This window comes from Oncorhynchus nerka, linkage group LG20 (assembly GCF_034236695.1).
Source record: "Oncorhynchus nerka isolate Pitt River linkage group LG20, Oner_Uvic_2.0, whole genome shotgun sequence".
In the NCBI taxonomy this organism is placed as follows: Eukaryota; Metazoa; Chordata; class Actinopteri; order Salmoniformes; family Salmonidae; genus Oncorhynchus; species Oncorhynchus nerka.
Window position 1 is genome coordinate 17,203,135 of NC_088415.1, and position 26,096 is coordinate 17,229,230.

Below are 26,096 nucleotides of genomic sequence, written 5' to 3' on the forward strand. Positions count from 1 at the left end.
TGTGTCCTCTCCTCGCCTCCTCAAAACCCATTGGAGGAGAAGGTCAGAGGGGTGAGACCAATGGGTTTTGAAAGGTGGCAAGGAGTATTCATTTGAGATTAGCCCATTGTATTATTAGTATAGTATTTTATATACAGTACCAGTCAAAAATTTGGACACCTACTCATTCCAGGGTATTACTCTATTTGTACTATGTTCTACATTTGTTGAATAATTAGAGACTTGCTTGGGCCAAGAAACACGAGCAATGGACATTAGACCTTAACACGAGCAATGGACATTAGACCTTCGGTCTGATGAGTCCAAATTGGAGATTTTTGGTTCCAACCGCCATGTCCTTGTGAGATGCAGAGTAGGTGAATGGATGATCTCCGCATGTGTGGTTCCAACCGTGAAGCATGAAGGAGGAGGTGTGATGGTGCTTTGCTGGTGACACTGATTTATTTAGAATTCAAGGCACTTAACCAGCATGGCTACCACAGCATTCTGCAGAAATACGCCACGTCATCTGGTTTGCGCTTAGTGGGGCTATCATTTATTTTTCAACAGGACCCAACACACTTCCAGGCTGTGTAATCGATATCTGACCAAGAAAGAGAGTGATGAGTGCTGCATCAGATGACCTGACCTCCACAATCTCCCGACCGCAACTCATTTGAGATGGTTTGGGATGAGTTGCACTGCAGAGTGAAGCAAAAGCAGCCAACAAGTGCTCAGGAAATGTGGGAACTCTTTTGAGACTGTTGGAAAAGCATTACAGGTGAAGTTGGTTCAGAGAATAGCAAGAGTGTGCAAAGCTATTTGTTTAACACTTTTGGTTACTACATGATTCCATGTGTGTTATTTAATAGTTTTGATGTCTTCACTATCATTCTACAATGTAAAAAGAATAAAGAAAAACCCTTGAATGAGTAGGTGTATCCGAACTCTAACCAATGAATTACAGTAGTTGACTTTTTTAAATTCAAATTAGATTGTGTCACTGGCCTACACACATACAGTACCCCATAATGTTAGTTAAATTATGTTTGTAGACATTTTTCCAAATATTGAAAACTGAAATGTCCTAACTTAATAAGTATTCAACCCATTTGTTATGGCAAGCCTAAATACGTTCAGGAGTAAAATGTGCTTACGAAGTCACACAGATGCACTATTACACTTTGGATGGTGTATCACACCATGTCGAAGCATCAAACAGGCAAAGCATCAGTACAGGACTAAGATTGAATCCAACTACACCGGTTCTGATGCTTGTTGGATGTGGCAGGGTTTGCAAACCATTACAGACTGCAAATTTGGACACCTACTCATTCCAGGGTATTACTTTATTTGTACTATTTTCTACATTTTCTACAAACTGGGCCGCGAGCTGCCCAATGACGCGAGCCTACCAGACAGGCTAAATGCCTTTTATTCTTGCTTCGAGGCAATCAACATTGAAGCATGCATGAGAGCGCCAGCTGTTCCGGACGACTGTGATCCCTCTCTCCTTAGCCGATGTGAGCAAGACCTAAACCTGTTTGGGTGAAAAGCGGATGAAAAGCGTGCCCAGAGTAAACCTCCTGCTACACAGGCCCAGAAGCTAATATATACATATTATTAGTAGTATTGGACAGAAATCACTCTGAAGTTTCTAAAACTGTTTGAATGATGTCTGTGAGTATAACATAACTCATATGGCAGGTGAAAACCTGAGAAAAATCCAACCAGGAAGTGGGAAATCTGAGGATTGTAGTTTTTCAACTAATTTCCTATCGAATATACAGTGTCTATGGGGTCATATTGCACTTCCTAAGGCTTCCAATATATGTCAACAGTCTTTAGAACATTGTTTGAGGCTTCTACTGTGAAGGAGGGGGGAATGAGAGCTGATTGAGTCAGGGGTCTGGCAGAGTGGCATGAGCTGATCACTAGCGCACATGTGAGAGTGACCTGCGTTCCATTGCAATTCTAAAGACAAAGGAATTCTCCGGTTGGAACATTATTGAAGATTTATGTTAAAAACATCCTGAAGATTTATTCTATACATCGTTTGACATGTTTCTACGAACTGTAATATAATTTTTTGAACTTTTCGTCTGAACTTTCGCCTGGACTTGCTAACAAAAGGAGGTATTTCGACATAAATTATGGACTTTATCGAACAAAACAAACATTTATTGTGGAACTGGGATTCTTGGGAGTGCATATAACGCTATTTCTGACTTTTACTGACTCCACAACATGGCGGATATCTGCATGGCTTGTTTTTGTGTTGGAGTGCCGTACTCAGATTATTGCATGGTTTGCTTTTCCGTAAAGCTTTTTTGAAATCTGACACAGCGGTTGCATTAAGGAGGAGTATATCTATAATTCTGTGCATAATAGTTGTATCTTTTACCAAAGTTTATTATGAATATTTCTGTAAATTGATGTGGCTCTCTGGAAATTCGCCGGATGTTTTCGAGGCACAACATTACTGACCATAAAGCACTAATGATAACTGAGATTTTTGGATATAAATATTAACTTTATCGAACAAAACATACATGTATTGTGTAACATGAAGTCCTATGAGTGCCATCTGATGAAGATCATCAAATGTTAGTGATTAATTTGATCTCTATTTCTGCTTTTTGTGACTCCTCTCTTTGGAATTGGACACGATGGGTAGATTAACAAGAAGTTTATCTTCAATTATCTTTAATTTGGTGTATTGCACTTGTGAATGTATGAAAGTTACATATTTCAAAAAAATATTTTTTAATTTCGCTCTCTGCCTTTTCAGCAGAATGTTGTCGAGGTGGAACCCCTAGCCATAAGAAGCTGGCTCTATCACCTCCAAGCCTATCTCTGACCGTTTTAACCTGTTTCTCCTCTCTGGGGAGGTTCCCATTGCTTGGAAGGCAGCCACAGTGCATCCTTTATTTAAAGGGGCGATCAAGCTGATCCTAACTGTTATAGGCCAATTTATATTTTGCCCTGTTTATCAAAAGTGTTGGAACAACTTGTCAATAATCAACTGACTGACTTTCTTGATGTCTATGCAATCTGTTTTCCACTCAGGTTATGGATGTGTCACTGCAACCTTAACGGTCCTAAATGATGTCACCATTGCCCTTAATTCTACCCAATGTTATGCTGCTATTTTTATTGACTTGGCCAAAGCTTTGGATACGGTGGACCATTCCATTCTTGTGGGTCTGCTAAGGAGTATTGGTGTCTCTGAGGGGTCTTTGGTCTGGTTTGCTGACTACCTCTCAAAGAGTGCAGTGTATGAAGTCAGAACATCTGCTGTCTCAGGCACTGCCTGTCACCAAGGTAGTACCCCAAGGCTCTATCCTAGGCCCTACGCTCTTTTCAATTTACATCAACAACATAGCTCAAGCAGTAGGAAGCTCTCTCATCCATTTATATGCAGATGACACAGTCTTATACTCAGCTGACCCCTCCCTGGATTTTGTGGTAAACACTCTATGACAAAGCTTTCTTTGTGTCCAACAAGCTTTTTCTGCCCTTAACACTTCCAAAACAAAGGTCATGTGGTTTGGTAAGAAGAATGCCCTGTGATTACTACCTCTAAGAGTTTAGAGCTTGAGGTAGTCACCTTTACAAATACTTGTGAGCATGGCTAGATGGTACAGTATCCTTCTGTCAGCACATATCAAAGCTGCAGCCTAAGGTTAAATCTAGACTTGGTTTCCTCTATCGTAATCACTCCTCTTTTCCCCCAGCTGCCAAACTAACCCTGATTCAGATGACCATCCTACCCATGCTAGATTACGGAGACGGAATTTATAGATTGGCAGGTAAGGGTGCTCTCGAGTGCCTAGATGTACTTTACCATTCGGCCATCAGATTTGCCACCAATGCTCCTTATAGGACACATCACTGCACTCTATACTCCTCTGTATACTGGTCCTCTCTGTATACACGTCGCAAAACCCACTGGTTGATGCATTTTTATAAAACCCTCTTAGGTCTCACTCCTCCCTATCTAAGATACCTACTGCAGCCCTCATCCTCCAAATACAACACCCATTCTTCCAGTCATATTCTGTTAAAGGTCCCCAAAGCACACACATCCCTGGGTCGCTCCTCTTTTCAGTTCGCTGCAGCTAGTGATTGGAATGAGCTGCAAAAAACACTCAAACGGGACAGTTTTATCTCCATCTCTTCATTCAAAGGCTCAATCATGGACACTCTTACTGACAGTTGTGGCTGCTTCACGTGATGTATTGTTGTCTCTACCTTCTTGCCCTTTGTGCTTTTGTCTGTGTCCAATATGTTTGTACCATGTTTTGTGCTGCTACCATGTTGTGCTGCTGCCATGTTGTGTTGCTATCATGTTGTGTTGCTATCATGTTGTTGTCATGTTGTGTTGCTACCATGCTGTGTTTTGACGTGTTGCTGCCATGCTATGTTGTTGTCTTTAGGTCTCTCTTCATGTAGTGTTATTGTGTCTCTCTTGTCGTGATGTGTGTTTTGTCCTATATTTTTATTTTATTTGTTATTGTTAATACCAGCCCCTGACCCTGCAGGAGGCTTTTTGCCTTCTGGCAGGCCATCATTTTAAATAAGAATTTGTTCTTCACTGACTAACCCCGTTAAATAAAAATAAAAAATAAAATAAAAAAGTTATGGAAATATATATTGATCTATTATGAATTATTGTTTGGCTGTATGGATTCATTAACTTTTTTGGAGGCCTTTTTTGTCAACAATGTGGCCTCATTAACCTGGACAGTGGGCTCGAGTGGAAGGCCTCGAGCAGAGCATGGGGGTTCTCAAGCTGAGAAAATGTATTTTTTTAAATGATTGCTAATATTATTATTTTTAAATTATGCCCAGCTCAGGAGGCCCCTTGATGATGTGAGCCCTGAGGCAATTGCCTCTTTTGGCCACTGGTAAGTCCACCACTGCTTGACAGAGCTTGAAGAATTAAAAAAATAATATTATACAATCCAGGTGTGCAAAGTTCTTAGTGACTTACCCAGAAAGACTCATAGCTGTAATCACTGCCAAAGGTGATTCTAACATGTATTGACTCAGGGGTGTGAATACTTATGTTCATGAGATAAATCTGTATTTCATTTTCAATTAATTTGCAAAAAGCTCTAAAAACATGTTTTCACTTTGTCATTATGGGGTATTGTGTGTAGATGGTTGAGAAAATAAAATCTTCATGCTTTAACAATAACATGTGAAATAAGTCAAAGGGTATGATGAATACTTTCTCAAGGCAGGTATGTACTTGCATAACTAATTTAATTTAATTATATATATATATATATATATATATATATATATATAGCATAAAGCATTGACTTTAACCTATGGTCATTTGTGCCATATTGTGGTCAAAATAATAAACACTCAAGGAATCCCGCCGTAAACATGACGTCATACTCATAACACCGCGTTTTATGTTTTTTTTCTCACTTTTTTTATGCCGCGTTCAAAACAACTAGGAACTGGGTACTCGGAAATCGAAATCTCCGACATCGACCTCAGTGCGTTCAAGACAACTGGGAACTCGTAAAAAACGCGCACAACCTGGAAAAATTGTTTTGAACGGTCATCCAACTCGTAATTCCAAGTCTTAAACTCCGACATCTTGCTTGAGCTCCGACTTTCTGACCTGAAGATCACTGACGTCATGATTTGACCTCGTATTTTTCCTTGTTCTCAGTTGTGTTGAACGCACCTTTAGGCTAGAAAAAAATGTGTGACGTAGAAGCCAAGATGGCGGCCCCCCTCTCCACGATGAAATTTTGGAAACCGGGTAAGCGCAATATTGTTAAATTAGACAATGATTGCATGCATTTAGTCGTTTCACGTAAAAAGTGTATTAATTTGTGCATGTGAATTAGTGCGCAAGACATTTATTGCAGATAACCAACGTTTTTTCCCGCCTGCGTTGTGTTATGATCGCTAACGTTACTACTGTGGTTCATTGTCATTGATACTAACTAGTTATAACGTTAACTAGCTAACGGTAACGTTAGTAACTAGTTACTGCTATCTTGAGGACGTATTTAAGTTTCCCAACATGACAAAAATATACGTTGTCAAGCCACATTGGCTAGGATGTAAAGGGGTGTAGCTAACTAGCTAGCTAGCTAGTTACTATCATTTGGTCCCGCTCGGTTATGCATAAGGAGGTAAGGGGGATTTTGCACGTCCCTTTGCAGTAACAATATATCTATAGCTATATTGGCCTGTCATCATATCAGGCGTTAGTTATGTAAACGTTAGCTGAATCCAAGCTTTCAGGAGCATTTCACTATGCAGAGAAACAATCTGTGGTATTAGGTCATTTTATCAATGTTGTATTTGTTTCATTGCGACGTTGATTATGGTTGATCATGAATTTACGCCGATCTTTGATTATACTACGTCATCATCATCGTCTGTGTCTAAGGTTCGGAGGCCCCCGGGATATCGGAGGAGCGGCATGTCACGACAGAAACGACAGGCTCCCCCATCATTTTCAACCCTCACACCGCACTGTCCATCGAGAAGCAGCGACAGAAACTTCCTGTTTTCAAGGTTGCTCATCAACTCTCATTAGTAAAGTGTTTTTTATTGTTTCTACTAAATCATAGGCGCCCTGTTGACATGTCTGCCATGTTGTTTTCAGCACAGAAACAACATCCTCTACTTGGTGGAAAGTTACCAGACTGTGATCATCGTAGGAGAGACAGGATGTGGGAAAACTACACAGATCCCCCAGGTTTGGATAAGCTAATATACAGTAGCCCGGCTTGACAACGACAGAGTTGGCTCAAGCAGCAGTTCATATCTGGCTAGTTCTAACTTAATATGAAGGATTTTGACCATTCTCATGAGGTAGGACAGATTAATATAGAAGTTGGGGTTGGGGAACACTTGACTCATTACTGTGGAGAATTACTGTGGAGAATACCTTGGACACCCCAGTCTTCCACTAGCGAAGTCTTCCAGCCAGTAGAACAGCCTCCAGGCAGGACACTGCAGCAGTGGACTGATACCCTTCACACAGCTTCCTTCTTACGGAGCGGGAGAGTGACCTTGTCCGCTGCTTACTAGCCATTTTCTCTTCTATGCAACCGGGGTTCGGAGCAAATCAAGTGGGACTTAATTTCTGCTGAGTAGGCTGTCCTAGACTTTATATTGATGCCCCTCGCTCTGTTTCTCTCTCACACTCCCCCTTGTCCTCTGTCTTTCTCTTGCTCTTCTGCATTCCACTCTTCCCCTCTCTCTTACCCCTTCCTTTCTTTCTCCACCTCAGTATTTGCTGGAGGCTGGCTGGGCAGCTGAGGGGAAGGTGATTGGTGTGACACAGCCTCGTAGAGTGGCTGCTATCTCAGTAAGTACTCCTATCTCCCTCACATTCTCCTTAAGCTCTGCTGGCCCTTTGGACCGCTTACTGCCCTGAATATCAAATAGTCCCCTTTTATCATTTTAAAGAGTTGCAAAAAATGATATAACTTCATTAAAATAACTGTATTTTGGCACTTTTCTAAGAGACAGTTCTGCCTGACTGAGGTTGTTTCCCCTCTCTTCCTGTCAGGTAGCCAATCGTTTGGCAGAAGAGCGTGGAGCCCTGTTGGGGCATGAGGTGGGCTATACCATTCGCTTTGATGACTGCTCTGACCCCCATGCCACCCGCATTAAGGTACTACACTCAGCCTGCCGCCATGTCCCCTGACACATAGTGGTACCATAAATTATTTTTGTTGGCTGTTTTCCTTATGTGAATTTTCTTTTTCTCTCTCAGTTCCTGACAGATGGGATGCTGGTGAGAGAGATGATGGCTGATCCTCTACTGAAGAAGTACAGGTGAATAACTTCACTAACAAACTGACCTAGTATTGGCTACGCAATACTAGCCTCAGACTGAATATCAATGGTGGATTCATAGTCTGGGTTCATCCTGTTTTAACCCCAGGGATCTGTCCATCTTTCCTCCTCAGTGTCCTCATGCTCGACGAGGCCCATGAGAGAACCCTTTACACGGACATAGCCATCGGCCTGCTAAAGAAGGTAGCTTCTGTGCATGTCTCCTTTAATGCTGGAATCCTTCATTGAAACAATAGCAAAGTGTTTACCTGGCCTATGTTCTGGTAAAAAGCTGAGGGATGGGCCTGGAGGAATGAAACCACTCTTCAACTCAAAGCCACAGCTATGGATCAGAGGACTGACCATCCATGATATAAAAACTTGAGTTATGAGGCTATGCAATGTTATATTGACTGCTATGCTTTATCTTGGCCAGGTCGCAGTTGTAAATGAGAACTTGTTTTCAACTAGCCTACCTGGTTAAATGAAGGTGAAATAAAATGAATAAATATTGGAGTATAAAAAGCTTATATTTAGCGTTTCTGATTGGGTACGTCCGTTTGTACTAAGCTCCTCAGGCATTTATAAGTTATGTTCTTCAAGAATCAATGGGCGTATGTTTAATTTAGAAGTCAAGAAATGTATGTAGCAACTAAGGATGCACAGCTTTAACAGCTCTATCTACTTCACTGTAATGTATTTCCACTGACCATGCATTCAGTTGGGCTAACAATGCATCTGAAATCTATTAAATCAAACGTTCTCCTCATTTCATCCTTCTCTAGATTCAGAAGAAGCGCAGAGACCTCCGGCTGATAGTGGCCTCTGCCACTCTGGATGCCAAGGTGATTCTCTGATTCATTAAGATGGACAGATATGCTTCAGTACAGAGAAACAAAGGAACTGGTAGAGATGAGCTGATGTCATGAGAGACCACAGTGCACTGACATCTGAAATGTACTACCAAGATAGTGCAGACAGATGAAGATGCAGTCGGCTCATGACTGCGTCAGTCAGCAAGCCAGATGGGACATCGGACTGTATTTTTTTTGTTGTCTTGTGCAGAAATGGTTTTTATGTTCGCCAGCTCAGCAATTTTTGCTTCATAGGAATTTTTCAGAATTGCTGTAGTAATTCTGTTCCCTGTGTAGCTCAGCCGAATCTCACTTTAGGTACAGTTACATTTCACATTTGCAAATCCAGTTTCGATAAAATATCTATTTTGTCTTAGAAACAAACAACTCCTTTGTTGTGGTCATGCCAGTGACAAGCCTGTTTACCTGGCTACATCTAACCCACTCCTATGTTATCACCTTGGCTGCAGAAATTCCAAGAGTTCTTTAACCTGAATGAGACTGGAGATCCTAACAAGGACACGTGTGGAATTCTGACGGTGGAGGGACGCACCTTCCCTGTTGACGTCTTCTACACTGTCAGGTATTCCATGGAATTCTGGGCGTCTCTTCTGTCTCCAAACCTGTCACATATGACCACATTCTACAGCTCCACATATTTAATGTTTCACTGGTGTCAGAATTAATCAAGCTCAGGACTGACTGAGTTGAGCATCTCCTCACATTGTCTGCGCTCTCTTTCTCTCTGTCCCCAGCCCAGTTATTATACACTGTCTCCCCTATCGCTCTGTCCCCAGCCCAGTCATTATACGCTGTGTCCCCTATCTCTGTCCCCAGCCCAGTCATTATACGCTGTGTCCCCTATCTCTGTCCCCAGCCCAGTTATTATACACTGTCTCCCCTATCGCTCTGTCCCCAGCCCAGTTATTATACACTGTCTCCCCTATCGCTCTGTCCCCAGCCCAGTCATTATACACTGTCTCCCCTATCGCTCTGTCCCCAGCCCAGTCATTATACACTGTCTCCCCTATCGCTCTGTCCCCAGCCCAGTTATTATACACTGTCCCCAGCCCAGTCATTATACACTGTCCCCAGCCCAGTCATTATACACTGTCTCCCCTATCGCTCTGTCCCCAGCCCAGTCATTATACACTGTCTCCCCTATCTGTCTGTCCCCAGCCCAGTCATTATACACTGTCTCCCCTATCGCTCTGTCCCCAGCCCAGTTATTATACACTGTCCCCAGCCCAGTCATTATACACTGTCCCCAGCCCAGTCATTATACACTGTCTCCCCTATCGCTCTGTCCCCAGCCCAGTCATTATACACTGTCCCCAGCCCAGTCATTATACACTGTCTCCCCTATCGCTCTGTCCCCAGCCCAGTCATTATACACTGTCTCCCCTATCGCTCTGTCCCCAGCCCAGTCATTATACACTGTCTCCCCTATCGCTCTGTCCCCAGCCCAGTCATTATACACTGTCCCCAGCCCAGTCATTATACACTGTCTCCCCTATCGCTCTGTCCCTAGCCCAGTTATTATATACTGCCTCCCCTATCGCTCTGTCCCCAGCCCAGTCATTATACACTGTCTCCCCTATCGCTCTGTCCCCAGCCCAGTCATTATACACCGTCTCCCCTCTCGCTCTGTCCCCAGCCCAGTCATTATACACTGTCTCCCCTATCGCTCTGTCCCCAGCCCAGTCATTATACACTGTCTCCCCTATCGCTCTGTCCCCAGCCCAGTCATTATACACTGTCTCCCCTATCGCTCTGTCCCCAGCCCAGTCATTATACACTGTCTCCCCTATCGCTCTGTCCCCAGCCCAGTTATTATACACTGTCTCCCCTATCGCTCTGTCCCCAGCCCAGTTATTATACACTGCCTCCCCAGTTATTATACACGTCTCCCCTCTCGCTCTGTCCCCAGCCCAGTTATTATACACTGTCTCCCCTATCTCTCTGTCCCCAGCCCAGTTATTATACACTGTCTCCCCTATCGCTCTGTCCCCAGCCCAGTTATTATACACTGTCCCCAGCCCAGTCATTATACACTGTCTCCCCTATCGCTCTGTCCCCAGCACAGTCATTATACACTGTCTCCCCTATCGCTCTGTCCCCAGCCCAGTTATTATACACTGTCTCCCCTATCGCTCTGTCCCCAGCCCAGTCATTATTATACACTGTCTCCCCTATCTCTCTGTCCCCAGCACAGTCATTATACACTGTCTCCCATATCGCTCTGTCCCCAGCCCAGTTATTATACACTGTCTCCCCTATCGCTCTGTCCCCAGCCCAGTCATTATACACTGTCTCCCCTATCTCTCTGTCCCCAGCCCAGTCATTATACACTGTCCCCAGCCCAGTTATTATACACTGTCTCCCCTATCGCTCTGTCCCCAGCCCAGTCATTATACACTGTCTCCCCTATCTCTCTGTCCCCAGCCCAGTCATTATACACTGTCCCCAGCCCAGTCATTATACACTGTCTCCCTATCGTCCCCAGCCCAGTCATTATACACTGTCTCCCCTATCGCTCTGTCCCCAGCCCAGTTATTATACACTGTCTCCCCTATCTCTCTGTCCCCAGCCCAGTTATTATACACTGTCTCCCCTATCGCTCTGTCCCCAGCCCAGTCATTATACACTGTCTCCCCTATCGCTCTGTCCCCAGCCCAGATATTATACACTGTCTCCCCTATCGCTCTGTCCCCAGCCCAGTCATTATACACTGTCTCCCCTATCTGTCTGTCCCCAGCCCAGTCATTATACACTGTCCCCAGCCCAGTCATTATACACTGTCTCCCCTATCTCTCTGTCCCCAGCCCAGTCATTATACACTGTCCCCAGCCCAGTCATTATACACTGTCTTCCCTATCGCTCTGTCCCCAGCACAGTCATTATACACTGTCTCCCCTATCTCTCTGTCCCCAGCCCAGTTATTATACACTGTCTCCCCTATCTCTCTGTCCCCAGCCCAGTCATTATACACTGTCTCCCCTATCGCTCTGTCCCCAGCCCAGTCATTATACACTGTCTCCCCTATCGCTCTGTCCCCAGCCCAGTCATTATACGCTGTCTCCCCTATCGCTCTGTCCCCAGCCCAGTCATTATACGCTGTGTCCCCTATCTCTTTCCCCAGCCCAGTCATTATACGCTGTGTCCCCTATCTCTGTCCCTAGCCCAGTCATTATACGCTGTGTCCCCTATCTCTGTCCCCAGCCCAGTACCAGACTATGTGAAGGCCACAGTGGAGACGGTGCTGAAGATCCATGAGACTGAGGATGATGGAGATGTTCTGGCCTTCCTCACTGGACAGGTGTGTTTCTCTTACGGTTTGATTTTGAACTGGGTACTTGTTGCCATGTGACCTGTGTGTGACCTGTGTGTGTCCTGTAGGAGGAAGTGGAGAAGGTGGTGTCTCTGCTCCAGGAGCAGGCCAGGGCTCTGGGCCGTCTCGGCATGAAGAAATACCTCAAGGTGCTGCCCATGTACGCAGGCCTGCCCTACACTGACCAGATGAAGGTGTTTGAGAGGACGCCCCCTACTGTCCGCAAGGTGAATTTCAATCTGCCTCTGTACTCCGTCCCAATGTCTCTACGCAGTGGTCATCAACCCCGATCAATGGAATGTTAAATTAGTTGTTTTGTTACTGGGCTGGCACAAAAGCCTGCACATCTTCTAGTTCTCCAGGACCAGGGTTGGTGAGAGCTGGTCTAGTGGTACTGCATATGATGCATGTATCACTATCAGCGTCCTGAAGAGATGCAGCGTCCAACATAAAGGCTTGTCCTCTTGTCCGGGACAAGTAAAAACAAATAGATTTATTTATTGTCGGACAAGAAGAATATAGATTTTGGTTGTCTAAATGGACGAGAGAAAAATCACACACCCCAATATCAAATAATTACTCTGATCAGAGAGGCTAACATTGGAATACAGTTTGTTATGTATATACATTTTTAAAAAGCCTACAGTGACTTCAAAAAGATTTCACACAGTGGTCTTCACGGATCCAAAAAGTTGGACCGATTCTGAAATAGACCTGGGTCTTTCCCACCTGGACCCGATATGCATAATTTAAAAAAAATATAGAGACCCGTTCCAAACGGACCTAAGGACATCTAGACTCCTTCCATATAGTCCTAGGTGGATCCCAGTCCGCTCCAGGTGAACAAAGCATCAGAAAAGCTACTTTATTAACCAGAGCTGATAAAGCATACGAGGAGGGAGAGAGGTACCACTAGCAGACGGGGGAGGGGGCATACTGTGAGGGAGGAGGGGGAGGAGAGACGGCAACCAACCAAGCCGACTCGCGCTATAATAGACTAAGGGCTGCCATAGCTAGGTTATTTATCATCAAATATGATTGCATAGTACCTGTCTTGGACTGCATCGAACCAGGAGAAGCTAGTTAAGCTAGCTAGCTAGGCTAACTGATGCTGCAGTTCATACACTTTCTCATTTTAGTTACAAATGACCATTCAGAATATTAAGTAGCAGCCTGCCTACCTCTTTGCTCTTGGTCATGGTAGCCTATCCTTCTCCTTTTTACTCCGTCATTTTAAGTCCATCTTTCACTGATTAGATATCTCCTAACTTTTGCCACACACTGAGCGATGCTCTATGACTGTAGCCTATTGCCGCTTTGATGACTTATGATTGACCAAGAAAAAGTGCTGCTCTTGTGAAAAGCAAGAGCAGCAGCATAAATAATCATTTTTGAATCCGTTATTTTACCAGGTACGTTGACTGAGAACACGCTCTCATTTACAACAACAACCTGGGGAATAGTTACAGGGGAGACGGATGAAGGAACCAATTGTAAACTGGGGATTATTAGGTGACCAGATTGGGAATTTAGCCAGGACACCGGGGTTAACACCCCTACTCTTACAATAAGTGCCATGGGATCTTTAATGACCCCAGAGAGTCAGGACACCCGTTTAACGTCCCATCCAAAAGACGGCACCTGACACAGGGCAATGCCCTGGGGCATTGGGATATTTTTTAGACCTGAGGAAAGAGTGCCTCCTACTGGCCCTCCAACACCACTTCCAGAAGCATCTGGGCTCCCATCCAGGACCTGACCAGGACCAACCCTGCTTAGCTTCAGAAGCAAGCCAGCAGTGGTATGCAGGGTGGTATGCTGCTGGCATAAAATGTATTTCTCTACTGCAGCAGTCGTGTTTGGATCTGTATGGGTCGGACAAGTGAGTTAAAGTCAGACCTATAGGTAAATTTAAAAAAGCAGACATTGAATATCTCTTTTGAGCATGGTGAAGTTATTAATTACACGTTGGATGGTGTATCAATATACCCAGTCACTTCAAGGACACAGGGGCCTAACTCAGTTGCTGGAGAGGAAGGAAACCACTCAGGGATTTCACCATGAGGCCAGTGGTGACTTTAAAAGGTTGGTGTTTAATGGCTGACAGGAGAACGCTGAGGATGGATCAAATCAACAACATTGTAGTTACTCCACAATACTCTTGTAAATGACAGAGTGAAATGAAGGAAGCCTGTACAGAATAAAGATAATGCTAGTTGATTCTGTTGACTCGAGGCACGGTAGTGTTCAGATCAAATGGTCACGTTAGCGGAGGCGGTCGTCAAGTTGAAACTATTTAACCATAAAATGATTTGTTTTAAAAACCTGGATGTTTTATGTCATTTTATGAAGCATGTCTTAACTTGTTTCAAAGTAGCCTAAAATACAACCATAGAAATGTTGAGGGAATTACTCTACATGGCCAAATGTATGTGGACATTTTTTCAAATTAGGTCATTCTGCTATTTCAGCCACACCTATTGCTGACAGGTGTATCAAAGTGAGCACAACGCCATGCAATCTCCATTGACACACTATGGCAGTAGAAAGGCCCGTACTGAAGAGCTCAGTGACTTTCAATGTTGCACCGTCATAGGATGCCACCTTTCCAACTAGTTAGTTTGTCAAATGTATACCCTGCTAGCGCCACACAAACTCACAGAACGGGACTACTGAGTGCTGAAGCGCGTAAAAATTCTGTCCTCAAGTTACAACACTCGCTACGAGTTCCTAACTGCCTCTGGAAGCAACGTCAGCACAATAACTGTTCGTTGGGAGCTTCATGAATTGGGTTGACATGGCCGAGCAGCCGCAGCAAGCCTAAAATCACCATGCGCAATGCCAAGCTTCGGGCTGGAGAGGTGTAAAACTCGCTGCCATTGGACTCTGGAGCAGTGGAAACCTGTTCTTTGAAGTGGTGAATCACACTTTGCCATCTGGCAGTCCGACAGACAAATCTGTGTTTATCGGATGCCAAGGGAAAGCTACCTGCCCGAACGCATAGTGCCAACTGTGACGTTTTGTGGAGGAGGAATAATGATCTGGGGCTGTTTTTTATGGTTCCGGGAAGGAAAATCCTTTACGCTACAGCATACAATGACATTCTAGATGATTCCATCTTTGTGGCAACAGTTTTGGGGAGGCCCTTTCCTGTTTCAGCATGACCATGCTAGTTGATGATAATCCTAGTCATATTAGTAAACCATGCTAGTTGATGATAATCCTAGTCATATTAGTAAACCACGCTAGTTGATGATAATCCTAGTCATATTAGTAAACCACGCTAGTTGATGATAATCCTAGTCATATTAGTAAACCATGCTAGTTGATGATAATCCTAGTCATATTAGTAAACCATGCTAGTTGATGATAATCCTAGTCATATTAGTAAACCATGCTAGTTGATGATAATCCTAGTCATATTAGTAAACCACGCTAGTTGATGATAATCCTAGTCATATTAGTAAACCATGCTAGTTGATGATAATCCTAGTCATATTAGTAAACCATGCTAGTTGATGATAATCCTAGTCATATTAGTAAACCATGCTAGTTGATGATAATCCTAGTCATATTAGTAAACCATGCTAGTTGATGCATCATTAGATCTCCCCTTAATTTCTGATGGATATTTTAATCTGTGGGTTTTTGAGAACGGTGTTTTCCTGCCAATTGCATTTTTTTAACATTTGCAGCAGGCTGGTGTTGCAGACCCCTTTCCAGGGGTGGGGGTAACGTGATGGGTGACTTTTTAACATTTGGACAAGTAAAAAATCTTTCCTAATTATCTAAAGGACAAGTGGCAAAAAAAAGTTTGTCAAGTCCTCCGATGGCAAAGAATGCTTTTCTACCTCCGCTTGGACATAGGACAACCATGGGTATACGCTATGCTTCCTTAAGAGTACACTTTTTGCCACAGGATGAAATGATCTGAGTGGCTGAAGCATGTGCTTTATAAAAGCCCTGTATTGGATATACAGGAGTGGGTGGTCTATGTTAAAGCGCTCTCTCTGGTTCTCTAAGGTGGTGGTGGCCACTAACATAGCAGAGACGTCCATCACCATCAACGGCATCGTGTTTGTGATCGACTGTGCGTTTGTCAAGCTGCGGGCGTACAACCCTTGCACTGCCATCGAGTCGCTGGTGGTCACGCCCATTTCCAAGGCCTCAGCCAGTCAGAGGGCAGGACGAGGGGGACGCAACCGAGCCGGGAAGTGCTTCAGACTATACACAGGTGTGTATGTGTGAGGGAGGGGGTGGGGTCTCTGTGTGTGTTATCGGAAAAGGCCATCGGTGAGGGGGAGAAAGTGTCAAGAAAGCTCTAAGCTTGCTCAGATCAGCCCTGTACTGTGGTGTGTGTTCTGACCTGTCTGTGTGCTCCAGAGGAGGATTTTGAGAAGTTGCCTGCGTCCACGGTTCCTGAGATGCAGCGTACCAACCTGGCCCCTGTCATCCTGCAGCTCAAAGCTCTGGGCATAGACAACGTGCTGCGATTCAGCTTTCTCTCTGTGAGTCCATCCAATACAATGTGTGTACTTTGTTTTGAGCACGCACTGTAATCTTGGGTTTACTCGGATCTAAACATTTTCTGAATTTGGTCAGATGCTTGAGTAGTCGGTACACAAGATTAAGAGCACTGTGAAAGGCTCACAATTCTAAAAGCTGGTGAATTGACTCAAAGAGCACCAAGACTGGTTGTCAACAAATGATTAACTTTGATAGCCTGTGTATTACACTAACTTTATAATTGTTCCCACTTTAGCCTCCTCCAGCCCAGTCCATGGTCCAAGCCCTGGAGCTGCTCTACGCCCTGGGGGGTCTGGACCAGTATGGTCGTCTGACTGACCCTATGGGCGTGCGTATGGCAGAGTTCCCCCTCAGCCCCATGTTTGCCAAGATGCTGCTGGAGTCAGGAAACTTTGGCTGTTCCAAGGAGATCGTTACCATAGCAGCCATGATGCAGATCCAAAACATCTTCATGGTGCCAGCCAATCAGAAGAAACCAGCAGTGAGTGTTGCAGATGTCATGTTGAATGCCCAGTCTAAAACGTTCTGTTGTGCAGATGTCTGTCTCTGTGCTTCGAGAGGCACGGGATCTACCATCCTAATCACCTCTCGTCTCCCCCTCTGTCTGCATGTTTCTCTCTCTGCTCCCATCCTCCTCCCTCCTCCATAGGCGCGGGAGCATCGCAAGTTTGCTGTGGCGGAAGGAGATCATCTCACCATGCTCAATGTCTACGAAGCCTTCATCAAGGTGGGCACTGCCACTGTATGGGCTACTGCTAGGAATGAAGCCTTCCTTTTAGCAGCGATCAACCTGAATCTTTTTATATGAACATGGTCCATGAACAGCAAAGCACTCTGCTGAATGATACAACATTTTAGATTGATATCTTTTCAGGACTTGGTGCTAAAGATCAGCTTTACTAAGCATTTGCATTCCTGAAAACTATACTAAACAAACATAGAAATGCAGCATGCAACAATTTCAAAAATTGTACATAGAAGGAAATCAGTCATTTTAAATAAATTCATTAGGTCCTAATCTATGGATTTCACATGACTGGGAATACAGTTACGCATACAGATACCTTAAAAAAAGGTAGGGGCGTGGATCAGAAATCTGTTGTGACCACCATTTGCCTCGTGCAGCGCGACATATCTCCTTTGCATAGAGTTTTCAAAAACGATGTTGGAGGTAGCTTATGGTAGAGAAATTAACATTCAACTCTCTGGTATCAGCTCTGGTGGACATTCCTGCAGTCAGCACGCCAATTGCACGCTTTCTCAACTTGAGACATCTGTGGCATTTTGTTCTGTGACAAAACTGCACATTTTAGAGTGGCCTTTTAGTATCCCCAGCACAAGGTGCACCTGTGTAATGATCATGTTTAATCAGCTTCTTGATATGCCATACCTGTCAGGTGGATGGATTTTCCTAGAAAAGGAGAAATGCTCACTAACAGGGATGTAAACATTTGTGCACAAAATTTGAGAGAAATAAGCTTTTTGTGCTTATGGAACATTTTCTGGGATTTCAGCTCATGAAACATGGGACCAACACGGTACATGTTGTGTTTATATTTTTGTTCATTGTAAGCACCCGTGTTATTTTCCAGAGGGAATAAAACCTAAATGGTTTTAACCTAAAACTGGTTTGTCTCTACCCCCCCCCCACCTTGTCCATCTAGCACCAGAAGAGCTCTCAGTGGTGTCAGGAACACTTCCTCAACTACAAGGGTCTGCAGCGAGCCATGACTGTACGAGAACAGCTCAGGCGACTCATGAATAAATTCAAGGTGCCACGCACCTCCAGCGAAGGTGTGTATAACCCACAGTTCTGTCCTGTTTGTATCCTTTATGTGCACCTCTTTACAGTGTTCAAATTGAATTGGGTTTTTGTCTTGTCCAGGTGACCCGGATGTGATCCTGAGATGCATTGTGTCTGGGTTTTTTGCCAACGCTGCCCGCATGCACCACTCAGGATCCTACAGGTGACTACCAACTACCTGAAACACTATTGTCTGTTGCTCATTGCTTTTGCCTTGACTAAGCTCAATGTCTCCAGTTAATTCATCCCTTCCTCACACCTTCTGTTTCCCAGGACTCTACGGGATGACAGAGAGCTTCACATCCATCCAAACTCCGTGCTGTTTGGAGAAAAGCCTACGAAGTGGTGAGGATTTGGCTTTTACATTGGTCCAAGGGTTCTCAAACCTCTCCCCGGGGACCCCAGAGGTTTCACTATGTTGTTGTAGCCCTAAACTAGCTCAGCTGATTCATCAAGGGCATAATGAATAGTTGACTGAATCAGGTGTTCGAGCTCTGGAATAGATCAAATATGTCTGGGTCTCAGAGGAGAGGAATGAATCTCCTAGATATATGCGTCTAACACTGCCTTGTCCTCCCCCAGGGTTGTCTTCAATGAAGTCGTGCAGACCTCTAAGTACTACATGCGTGATGTCACAGCTGTCGAGTCCTCCTGGTTGGTCGAGCTTGCTCCCCACTTTTACAAGCAGGCTAAGGTAGGAGAAAAACACTGTCTTTCTAATACTCTTCTCTTTTTGTTCTCGCTTGTTTGTTCTGAGGAAAGTTTTTTTTTTAAAGCACACCCATAACACATATTAGGGCTATCTATGTACACTACATGACAAAAAGTATGTGGACACCTGCTTGTTGAACATCTCATTCTAAAATCATGGGCATTAATATGGGGTTGGTCCCCCCTTTGCTAATATAACAACCTCTACTCTTCTGGGAAGGCTTTCCACTAGATGTTGGAACATTACTGCAGGGACTTGCTTCCGTTCAGCCACAAGAGCATTAGTGAGGTCGGGCACTGATGTTGGGTGATTAGGCCTGACTCGCAGTCTGCGTTCCAATTCATCCTAAAGGTGTTCGATGGGGTTGAGGTCAGGAAATCAAGTTCTTCCACACCGTTCTCAACAAACCATTTCTGAATGGACCTCGCTTTGTGCATGGGGGCATTGTCATGCTGAAACAGGAAAGAGCCTCCCCCAAACTGTTGCCACAAAGATGGAAGTACAGAATCATCTAGAATGCCATTGTATGCTGTAGCGTAAAGGATTTTCCTTCAATGGAACTAAGGGGTCTAGCCCGAACCATGAAACAGCCCCAGACCATTATTCCTCCTCCATCATCTGTCAGTTGGCACTATACATTCGGGCAGGTAGTGTTTTTTCTTTTTCTGGCAACCCAGATTTCGGACTGCCAGATGGCGAAGCGTGATTCATCACTCCAGAGAAGGCGTTTCCACTGCTCCAGAGTCCAATGGCAGTGAGCTTTACACCTCTCCAGCCAATGCTTGGCAATGCGCATAGTGATCTTAGGCTTGTGTGCGGCTGCTCGGCCATGTCAACCCATTACACGAAGCTCCTGACGAACAGTTATTGTCCTGACGTTGCTTCCAGAGGCAGTTTGGAACTACCACTTTGCGGCTGAGCCACTTTTGCTTCTAGACGTTTCCACTTCACAATAACAGCACTTACAGTCGACCAGGGCAGACATTTGACAAACTGACTTGTTGGAAAGGTGGCATCCTATGACAGAGCCATGTTAAAAATCACTGAGCTCTTCAGTAATGCCATTCTACTGCCAATGTTGTCTATGGAGATTGCATGGCGTTGTGCTCAATTTGATACACCGGTCAGCAATGGGTTGGGCTGAAATAGCCGGGGTGTCCACCTACTTTTGTGTATATATAGTGTATACACACGTGCAACTGTCCCTAGGACCTTGTTTTGGATCTAATCGTGTCTTATGCATGTAGAACAGTCTTGATGTTCTGTGTGGACTCCAGGAAGAGTATCTGCTGCTTCAGGAACAACTCATGTGGATCCTAATAAAACACTACCATATATGTTTATCTTAGTCTTTCTCTGATTCACTTTATATCCCTCTTGTTCTCTCTCTGTCTGTATCCCCTTCTCCCCATCTGTTAGCATGGGTCACTAACCAGCAAGAGATCCAGGGTCCTCTGAGCTGGTTCCTGTCCGCGCCTCTCATAACTCTGACCACTACATCCTGGTTCCAACCCCTCACCCAGAGAGGACCAGCGTTAGGGAAACAGAGTCATGGGAAGCAGGGTACTGGGTAAGACCCGAAGAGGAGAAAGGAGAACACCCCTCCTAAACCTACACTGTGCCCCCCCATCCCCATTCTGATACCCTCTTCCCCTTTATCACCCTGTACAAATCTGTATTATATATTTATTTCCCATTCCACATGGCAGTCACTAGAGGGTCATTCTGAAAGGGACAGAACGTATGAGCATGTAAATGGGCTGTTTGTTCTGAGTTTACTGAAGGGTTAGTGGACCCCCCCCCCATCTGCGTTTTGGCATAGATCAAATGTATGATCTGTTCTTATCAGTTTAATGTCTGATAGTTATAATATGGTTGGAGAGCTCCATAGTTCTGTCCTTTCCAGCATGGCCAGCTAGACCAGGTCCCATCCACACCTGTACATATAGAGACAGAGCAGGCTCGGGTCCAGGGAATGGCGGTACCATGCCTGGTCCTTGGTTTCATGGTTATTTTTTTATGGCTTTGGGCTCAATTCAATCGAACCCTGTAGTATTTACGCAGTAGCTCTTTTTCGCCATGGTCAAATAAAATCCCTACCAACACCAGCTAGACTCCACAGGTAGATGCTTCCAGTTTAAGATAATCTGTGTGTATATGTGCAGTAATTTGTAAAACAAGATGTGTAAACATTGCTATGGGGGGTTTGATTTGAATCGTGGCGCGGTAAATAAATGAAGACTGAGTGTGAGGATGTAAAAAGTTTAATTTTTTTAACATTTTATTTTTTGGTGGTGGGGGGGCGCAAAAAATGTGTATCTTATTTTGTAATAATTTGCTCCTCCCCTAGACTGGGTGCTCGTCTCATCCTACTGTAGCTGTCAGTACCAAGGCTAGCGGTCTCCTTTTTCCAATACTTGTCTCTCTAGAACAGGAATCCCCAACTCCACTCCTGGAGAGATACGGGAAAAGCAGGGTTTTGTTCCAACCCAGCCTCGACACAATCGATCAACTACTCATGGTCTTCAATCTGGATTACGTTTAGCTAAATCAGATGTGTTCGGGCTGGAACAAAAGCCAGCACACTTAATGGCTCTCCAGGACCAGAGTTGGAGAACCCTGCAATCTTCAATCATAAGTGTTTTGACTCAGTGGCACAGATCTATAAGCTTGTGCCACAGATGGAAAATCCATTTAGGATTTGATGTGTGGACCCAGAATGTAGCGTTCTGGGTTATTACTGTGAAAAAGACCTCTTTGCTTTTAGACAGCGTCTCTACAACTCTTTACTACTGTCTATCTCAAACATAGTGGCCTTTTCAACCGTTCTGTGCCAAATGATCTAACCATATTTCACATTTCATTTTGGTATGAAATGTGCAAATAACCCATCAAGCATTTTAAGTGCAAAAGAAGCAATCAAAACTGAAAAATGTAAGTGCCATTTTTCCATATGAATAAGTGCATTCAGAGATGTATATGAAGCCTAAAAAAATGTAAGCATTTTATATTTTTGAGCCATTTCTCTTTGGCCCACCACTGTTTCCCTATATCGCCATTGGTTGTGGTTTGCATAAATCAGTTGTTCTTTTGTACACCGTTGTCAGTGTCAAGACCAGTAATGTTCAACAGAAAGGAAGGCACACATTTTTATGGGTCATTGCTATCTTGGTTCCTTTGGATGTCCCTACCCATAACCTTAACATTTTACATTTTAACTTCAATGGGGGGGGGCGTCCGAAGGATACCAGATAGCATGGCCCATTTGAAGTACGTTTCACCCCATATATTACAACAAACCCTGCTCCTGTCTTGATTTGCTCTTCCTTATTTTCTTTGTTTTTCTCTAGGATTGCTATTATTATTGGGTAAAACAAATGACCCCTCAAAAGCTTTAGAGTAAGAAAACAAACAAGACCATAGGACCTGCTTCCATTTCAGTAAGGTTGCTGTCCTTACTTTGACTTAAGTCTGCATGATTTTAACTTTCAATTCCTTGTCCTTTCTAGGTACAATATAACTGCCTCTGAACTCTGGAAAACTAACATACCATAGATGATCCAATGCAATCTGAATAGTAGAATGACTACAAGTGAAATACTCTTGCATGTTAAATGGTAGTCTATTAAGGACACTGCTAAGATCACAATGTAGATTTGCACAAATGTAGTTGACTGTGAGATGACTGATGTTCCTCTGCTGAGGATCTTGATGCGTCTGTCACAAAGCCACAGTGTAATCTGTAGTCTGTAGTTGCCCAGCTCTGATAAGCAGCTGTATCCCTCCACATCTTGAAATAAAGCCGTATGGTCATGGGCTCAACTATGCCTGTCTGTGTCTGTTAAATGGTTTCAACTTAAGCAATAAGGCCTGAGGTGGTGTGGTATATGGCCAATATACCACGTGCTTAGAACAGCCCTTAGCCGACGCAACACGGAGTGCTAGGACACAGTTCTTAGCCGTGGTGTATGTTGGCCATATATCACAAACCCCTGAGGTGCTTATTGCTATTATAAACTGTTTACCAACTTAATTAGAGCAGTAAAAATGTTTTGTCATACTGATGTACTGCAGCTTTCAGCCAATCAGCATTCAGGGCTCGAACCACCCAGTTTATAATGACCATTAGATCAGTGTTTAGGGGAAAGTTCATCCTACACCTGAGTCCTGGGTGAACTTACTGGTGTCCTCAAATACTGGTGCTGTAGTGTACTTGTCCAGCAGGTGTCAGTGTTGTACTGTAAACTGATCTGGAATGGTTTCCAGTCCTGCCAGTATTTCCTTTGATAGATGTTATTCCATTTAAGATTTAAAGCATATAGTCAGTATTATTATGGGAGACAATGCCAGCATGTTAATAATGTAGTATGCCCAGTTTTTTAAAACCCTTTTTCTGTTTTCCCTACTCATCCAACAATGTACTGACAATTCTTGAAACATCCTTGTATTGGCATCAAAGACGATCTTCACGGGAATGCTCATAATTACACTGAATGAGATGTATTGTTTCAACTTCAGGTATTTTGAGTGTTTTAAATGACTAATGTAACCAACTGGATTTATCCTCCGATTAGGCAATTGGAGATTGTGGTCAGCACATGGCTGATGTTAGGCCCTGGTTTGTTTTTGTCTGGCTGATTAGGTTACAAATGATTTCATATTGGGCGGGCATTTAGGCATCTACCTAGCGCGTTGATTGATCTCTGACAGCGGTAAAAGGGAATGTGGGTAGAGTAACCCTACAGCGGGTAGCGGAAATGTAAATAAACTCTGGGATGACAGTATGAGAGAGTGCGGCTGACTTCCTCGCTTAGCGTTCCAATCAGTTTGCAGAGTTGCAGGAAGAGCGTGCTCACGACTCTTGGGAATTGAGGGAAGCTGGCAACCTGGTCTCAGCATTTCGTATTATTCTGTATGTATAGCCAAAACATTGCTTTAGCATGATATGTTTCGTATGGTATGTTACGAATTACAATGGCAATTCGTATATGTTACGACTTTTCAAAACGTTTGAAATTTTACAAATTACAATTTGTTGTGGGTAACGTTAGCTAGGTTATGGGTTAGGGTTAAATGTAGGTGTTAGGTTAAAGATTTAGAGGAAGGGTTAGCTAAAAAGTTATATGCAGTTGATAAAATCGTGATGTTGTCCGTGATGAGATTTGAACACGCAACCTTTGGGTTGCCAGCTGTTCACATATGTCCACCCTGACCAACCACCGTCCTTTCATCTTTGCCTTAAGTAACCTTCTGTCTTACGTAACCATAACAAACATATTGACATTTCAATATCCCGGATTTATATGTACTATGTTATGTCTAGTCTATCAGACCAGTCTGAGGGGAAAGAGAGCCAGAGTGGTGGGTCTTCTACTGAAATGTAAGAAAGAGACCTAGGACCTCTTGCGAAATGAACTTGAAATATATTGTGACTCTTAAAAGGATGGCACTGGCAACCACTTGGTGCAGTGGCAGGAGAGAGTCATGGCACCAGGCTTTTTTTGTTGTCTTGTATGGTTTTTATTTTCTTAACCCTAACACACTTTTTTTTAAACGCCTGCTGCGTAAATGATCCTAACCTGTTATAACCTGTTATGAAAGTCACTCCTGACACTTCACTTGAAGACCTTTTATATAGCCCTGTCATACCTGGAAGATACCAAAGGCATATCGGTAGGCTAAATATGATTAGCCTAACCCCTAAAACGTTTCAACATGAATGCTTCCGTACAGCATATGCATTTTAAATATACCCATTTAGATGATTTATTCAATAAAGAAAAATGCTGACCATAATAGTTTTATCACCAGCAAAATGATTTGTAAACCAAAAAGATGCCATACAAAGTAGTGCCTGCACAGTGAAATGGCCACTCTGTCCTAGAGAGAAACCCAGAAAACCAAACACCAGATGTAAGTTAATGGTGATGTTGGACAATAATATAATGATACTTTTATAACAATGTGCTGCAATGTTTAAAAAAGGTATTATCCTTTAAGCTAGTAGTTTGATGTTTGTAGCCCACTATCACATTTCTCTAGTATAGGCTTGTTATCATAATGAACCATATCAGCACATTACCTGCGATAAGGGACCGGTATGATGTGTCGATAGTCACTTATCGTCTCAGTTCTAGGGATTTAGTATTGAGAAATTTGGGGACAGGCTTTCCTGAAGGAAGGGGGTAATGTACTGACCTTAAACCAACACGTAAACACTTCATCAACAGGGACCGCTTGGCGTAATGGTAAAGGTGTTAACTTGACAGCCCCTGTACCCAGGTTTGAGTCCTGGTCAGGGCTACCCCCCCCCCCCGAATTCAATAAAATAAAATAAAAACATAGCCTAATACATATCAAGAGTAAACAGGGTTCCTCCTAACAGTTAGAATTATTTTAACTTTTGACCAAACAAACAAGATGCTTTAAGGCGCTAACTGGCCACTAGCCTAATTGGAATAAGGACAATAACCATTAGCTCCAATGATCATTCTATGGTGAGTAGCCTAGTTAAAAAGAACTATGCTGGTTGGCAGTCTGGCAGATGCTGTCCAAGCCAAGGTGAAGGGATAGAGCCAGTAGTCTTTACAACAACCTGGTAGCCTGATGAGCCCCATGTGTGTTCTCAACATTTCAAAGATGTCCACGCTCCCTCATCTAAAGAAGATTTACTGTCTCTAAATGTATCTCACTTACAGCCCTATTGATAAGAAGTTATCGCGACAGTTGTCATCCCAACCCTGTTGATGGAATATTCTACCTCGGTGTCTAGGCGAGGAAGGAGTCGCCCCTCTGTCCTTGATCTAGGCTGCATTTCTGCTTTAGCTTACATCTAGGTGTTGGGGTCTGTAAAACAGTGTTACCAGACCTGCTTTCCAGTTCCACTCAGTTGCCCATTCTAGTTCTCCAACCATGGGATGACAGGAGTGACAGCCACATCTGTTAGTGATTCATAGTAGCCCATTGGACCACAGGATTTAGACGAGGCAGCAGTTTGAACAGGTTGTGTGTGTTAGGTCCACTGTCTTCCTTTCCGTGTTTTAGACCACCATTTAAACAATC

General features: G+C 43.8%; 1 protein-coding gene and 1 pseudogene across 1 annotated transcript; both read left to right on the forward strand.

The window, feature by feature from the left end:
- The first annotated feature begins 5,661 nt into the window (after positions 1-5,661).
- Positions 5,662-22,856, forward strand: dhx35 (DEAH-box helicase 35). Its single transcript, XM_029621481.2, has 20 exons — positions 5,662-5,767; positions 6,407-6,534; positions 6,626-6,718; positions 7,256-7,333; positions 7,538-7,642; positions 7,745-7,806; positions 7,941-8,010; positions 8,592-8,651; positions 9,131-9,243; positions 11,883-11,979; positions 12,060-12,218; positions 16,015-16,225; positions 16,375-16,499; positions 16,754-16,999; positions 17,168-17,245; positions 18,183-18,312; positions 18,404-18,485; positions 18,596-18,667; positions 18,905-19,016; positions 20,454-22,856. The coding sequence occupies exons 1-20, from the start codon at positions 5,707-5,709 to the stop codon at positions 20,490-20,492; spliced, it is 2,121 nt and encodes a 706-aa protein (XP_029477341.1). The 5' UTR covers positions 5,662-5,706; the 3' UTR covers positions 20,493-22,856.
- LOC115103400 (U2 spliceosomal RNA) lies at positions 20,834-20,937 on the forward strand (annotated as a pseudogene).
- Positions 22,857-26,096: the final 3,240 nt, after the last annotated feature.

What these genes read in the sequence shown, in the direction of transcription:
- dhx35 (XM_029621481.2), top strand. Translation starts at nt 5,707, where the DNA reads ATGTGTGACGTAGAAGCCAAGATGGCGGCCCCCCTCTCCACGATGAAA. An exon ending in AGAAACTTCCTGTTTTCAAG is followed by an intron (nt 6,535 to 6,625) that starts GTTGCTCATCAA and finishes TGTTGTTTTCAG; the next exon opens with CACAGAAACAACATCCTCTA. An exon ending in CCATCGGCCTGCTAAAGAAG is followed by an intron (nt 8,011 to 8,591) that starts GTAGCTTCTGTG and finishes ATCCTTCTCTAG; the next exon opens with ATTCAGAAGAAGCGCAGAGA.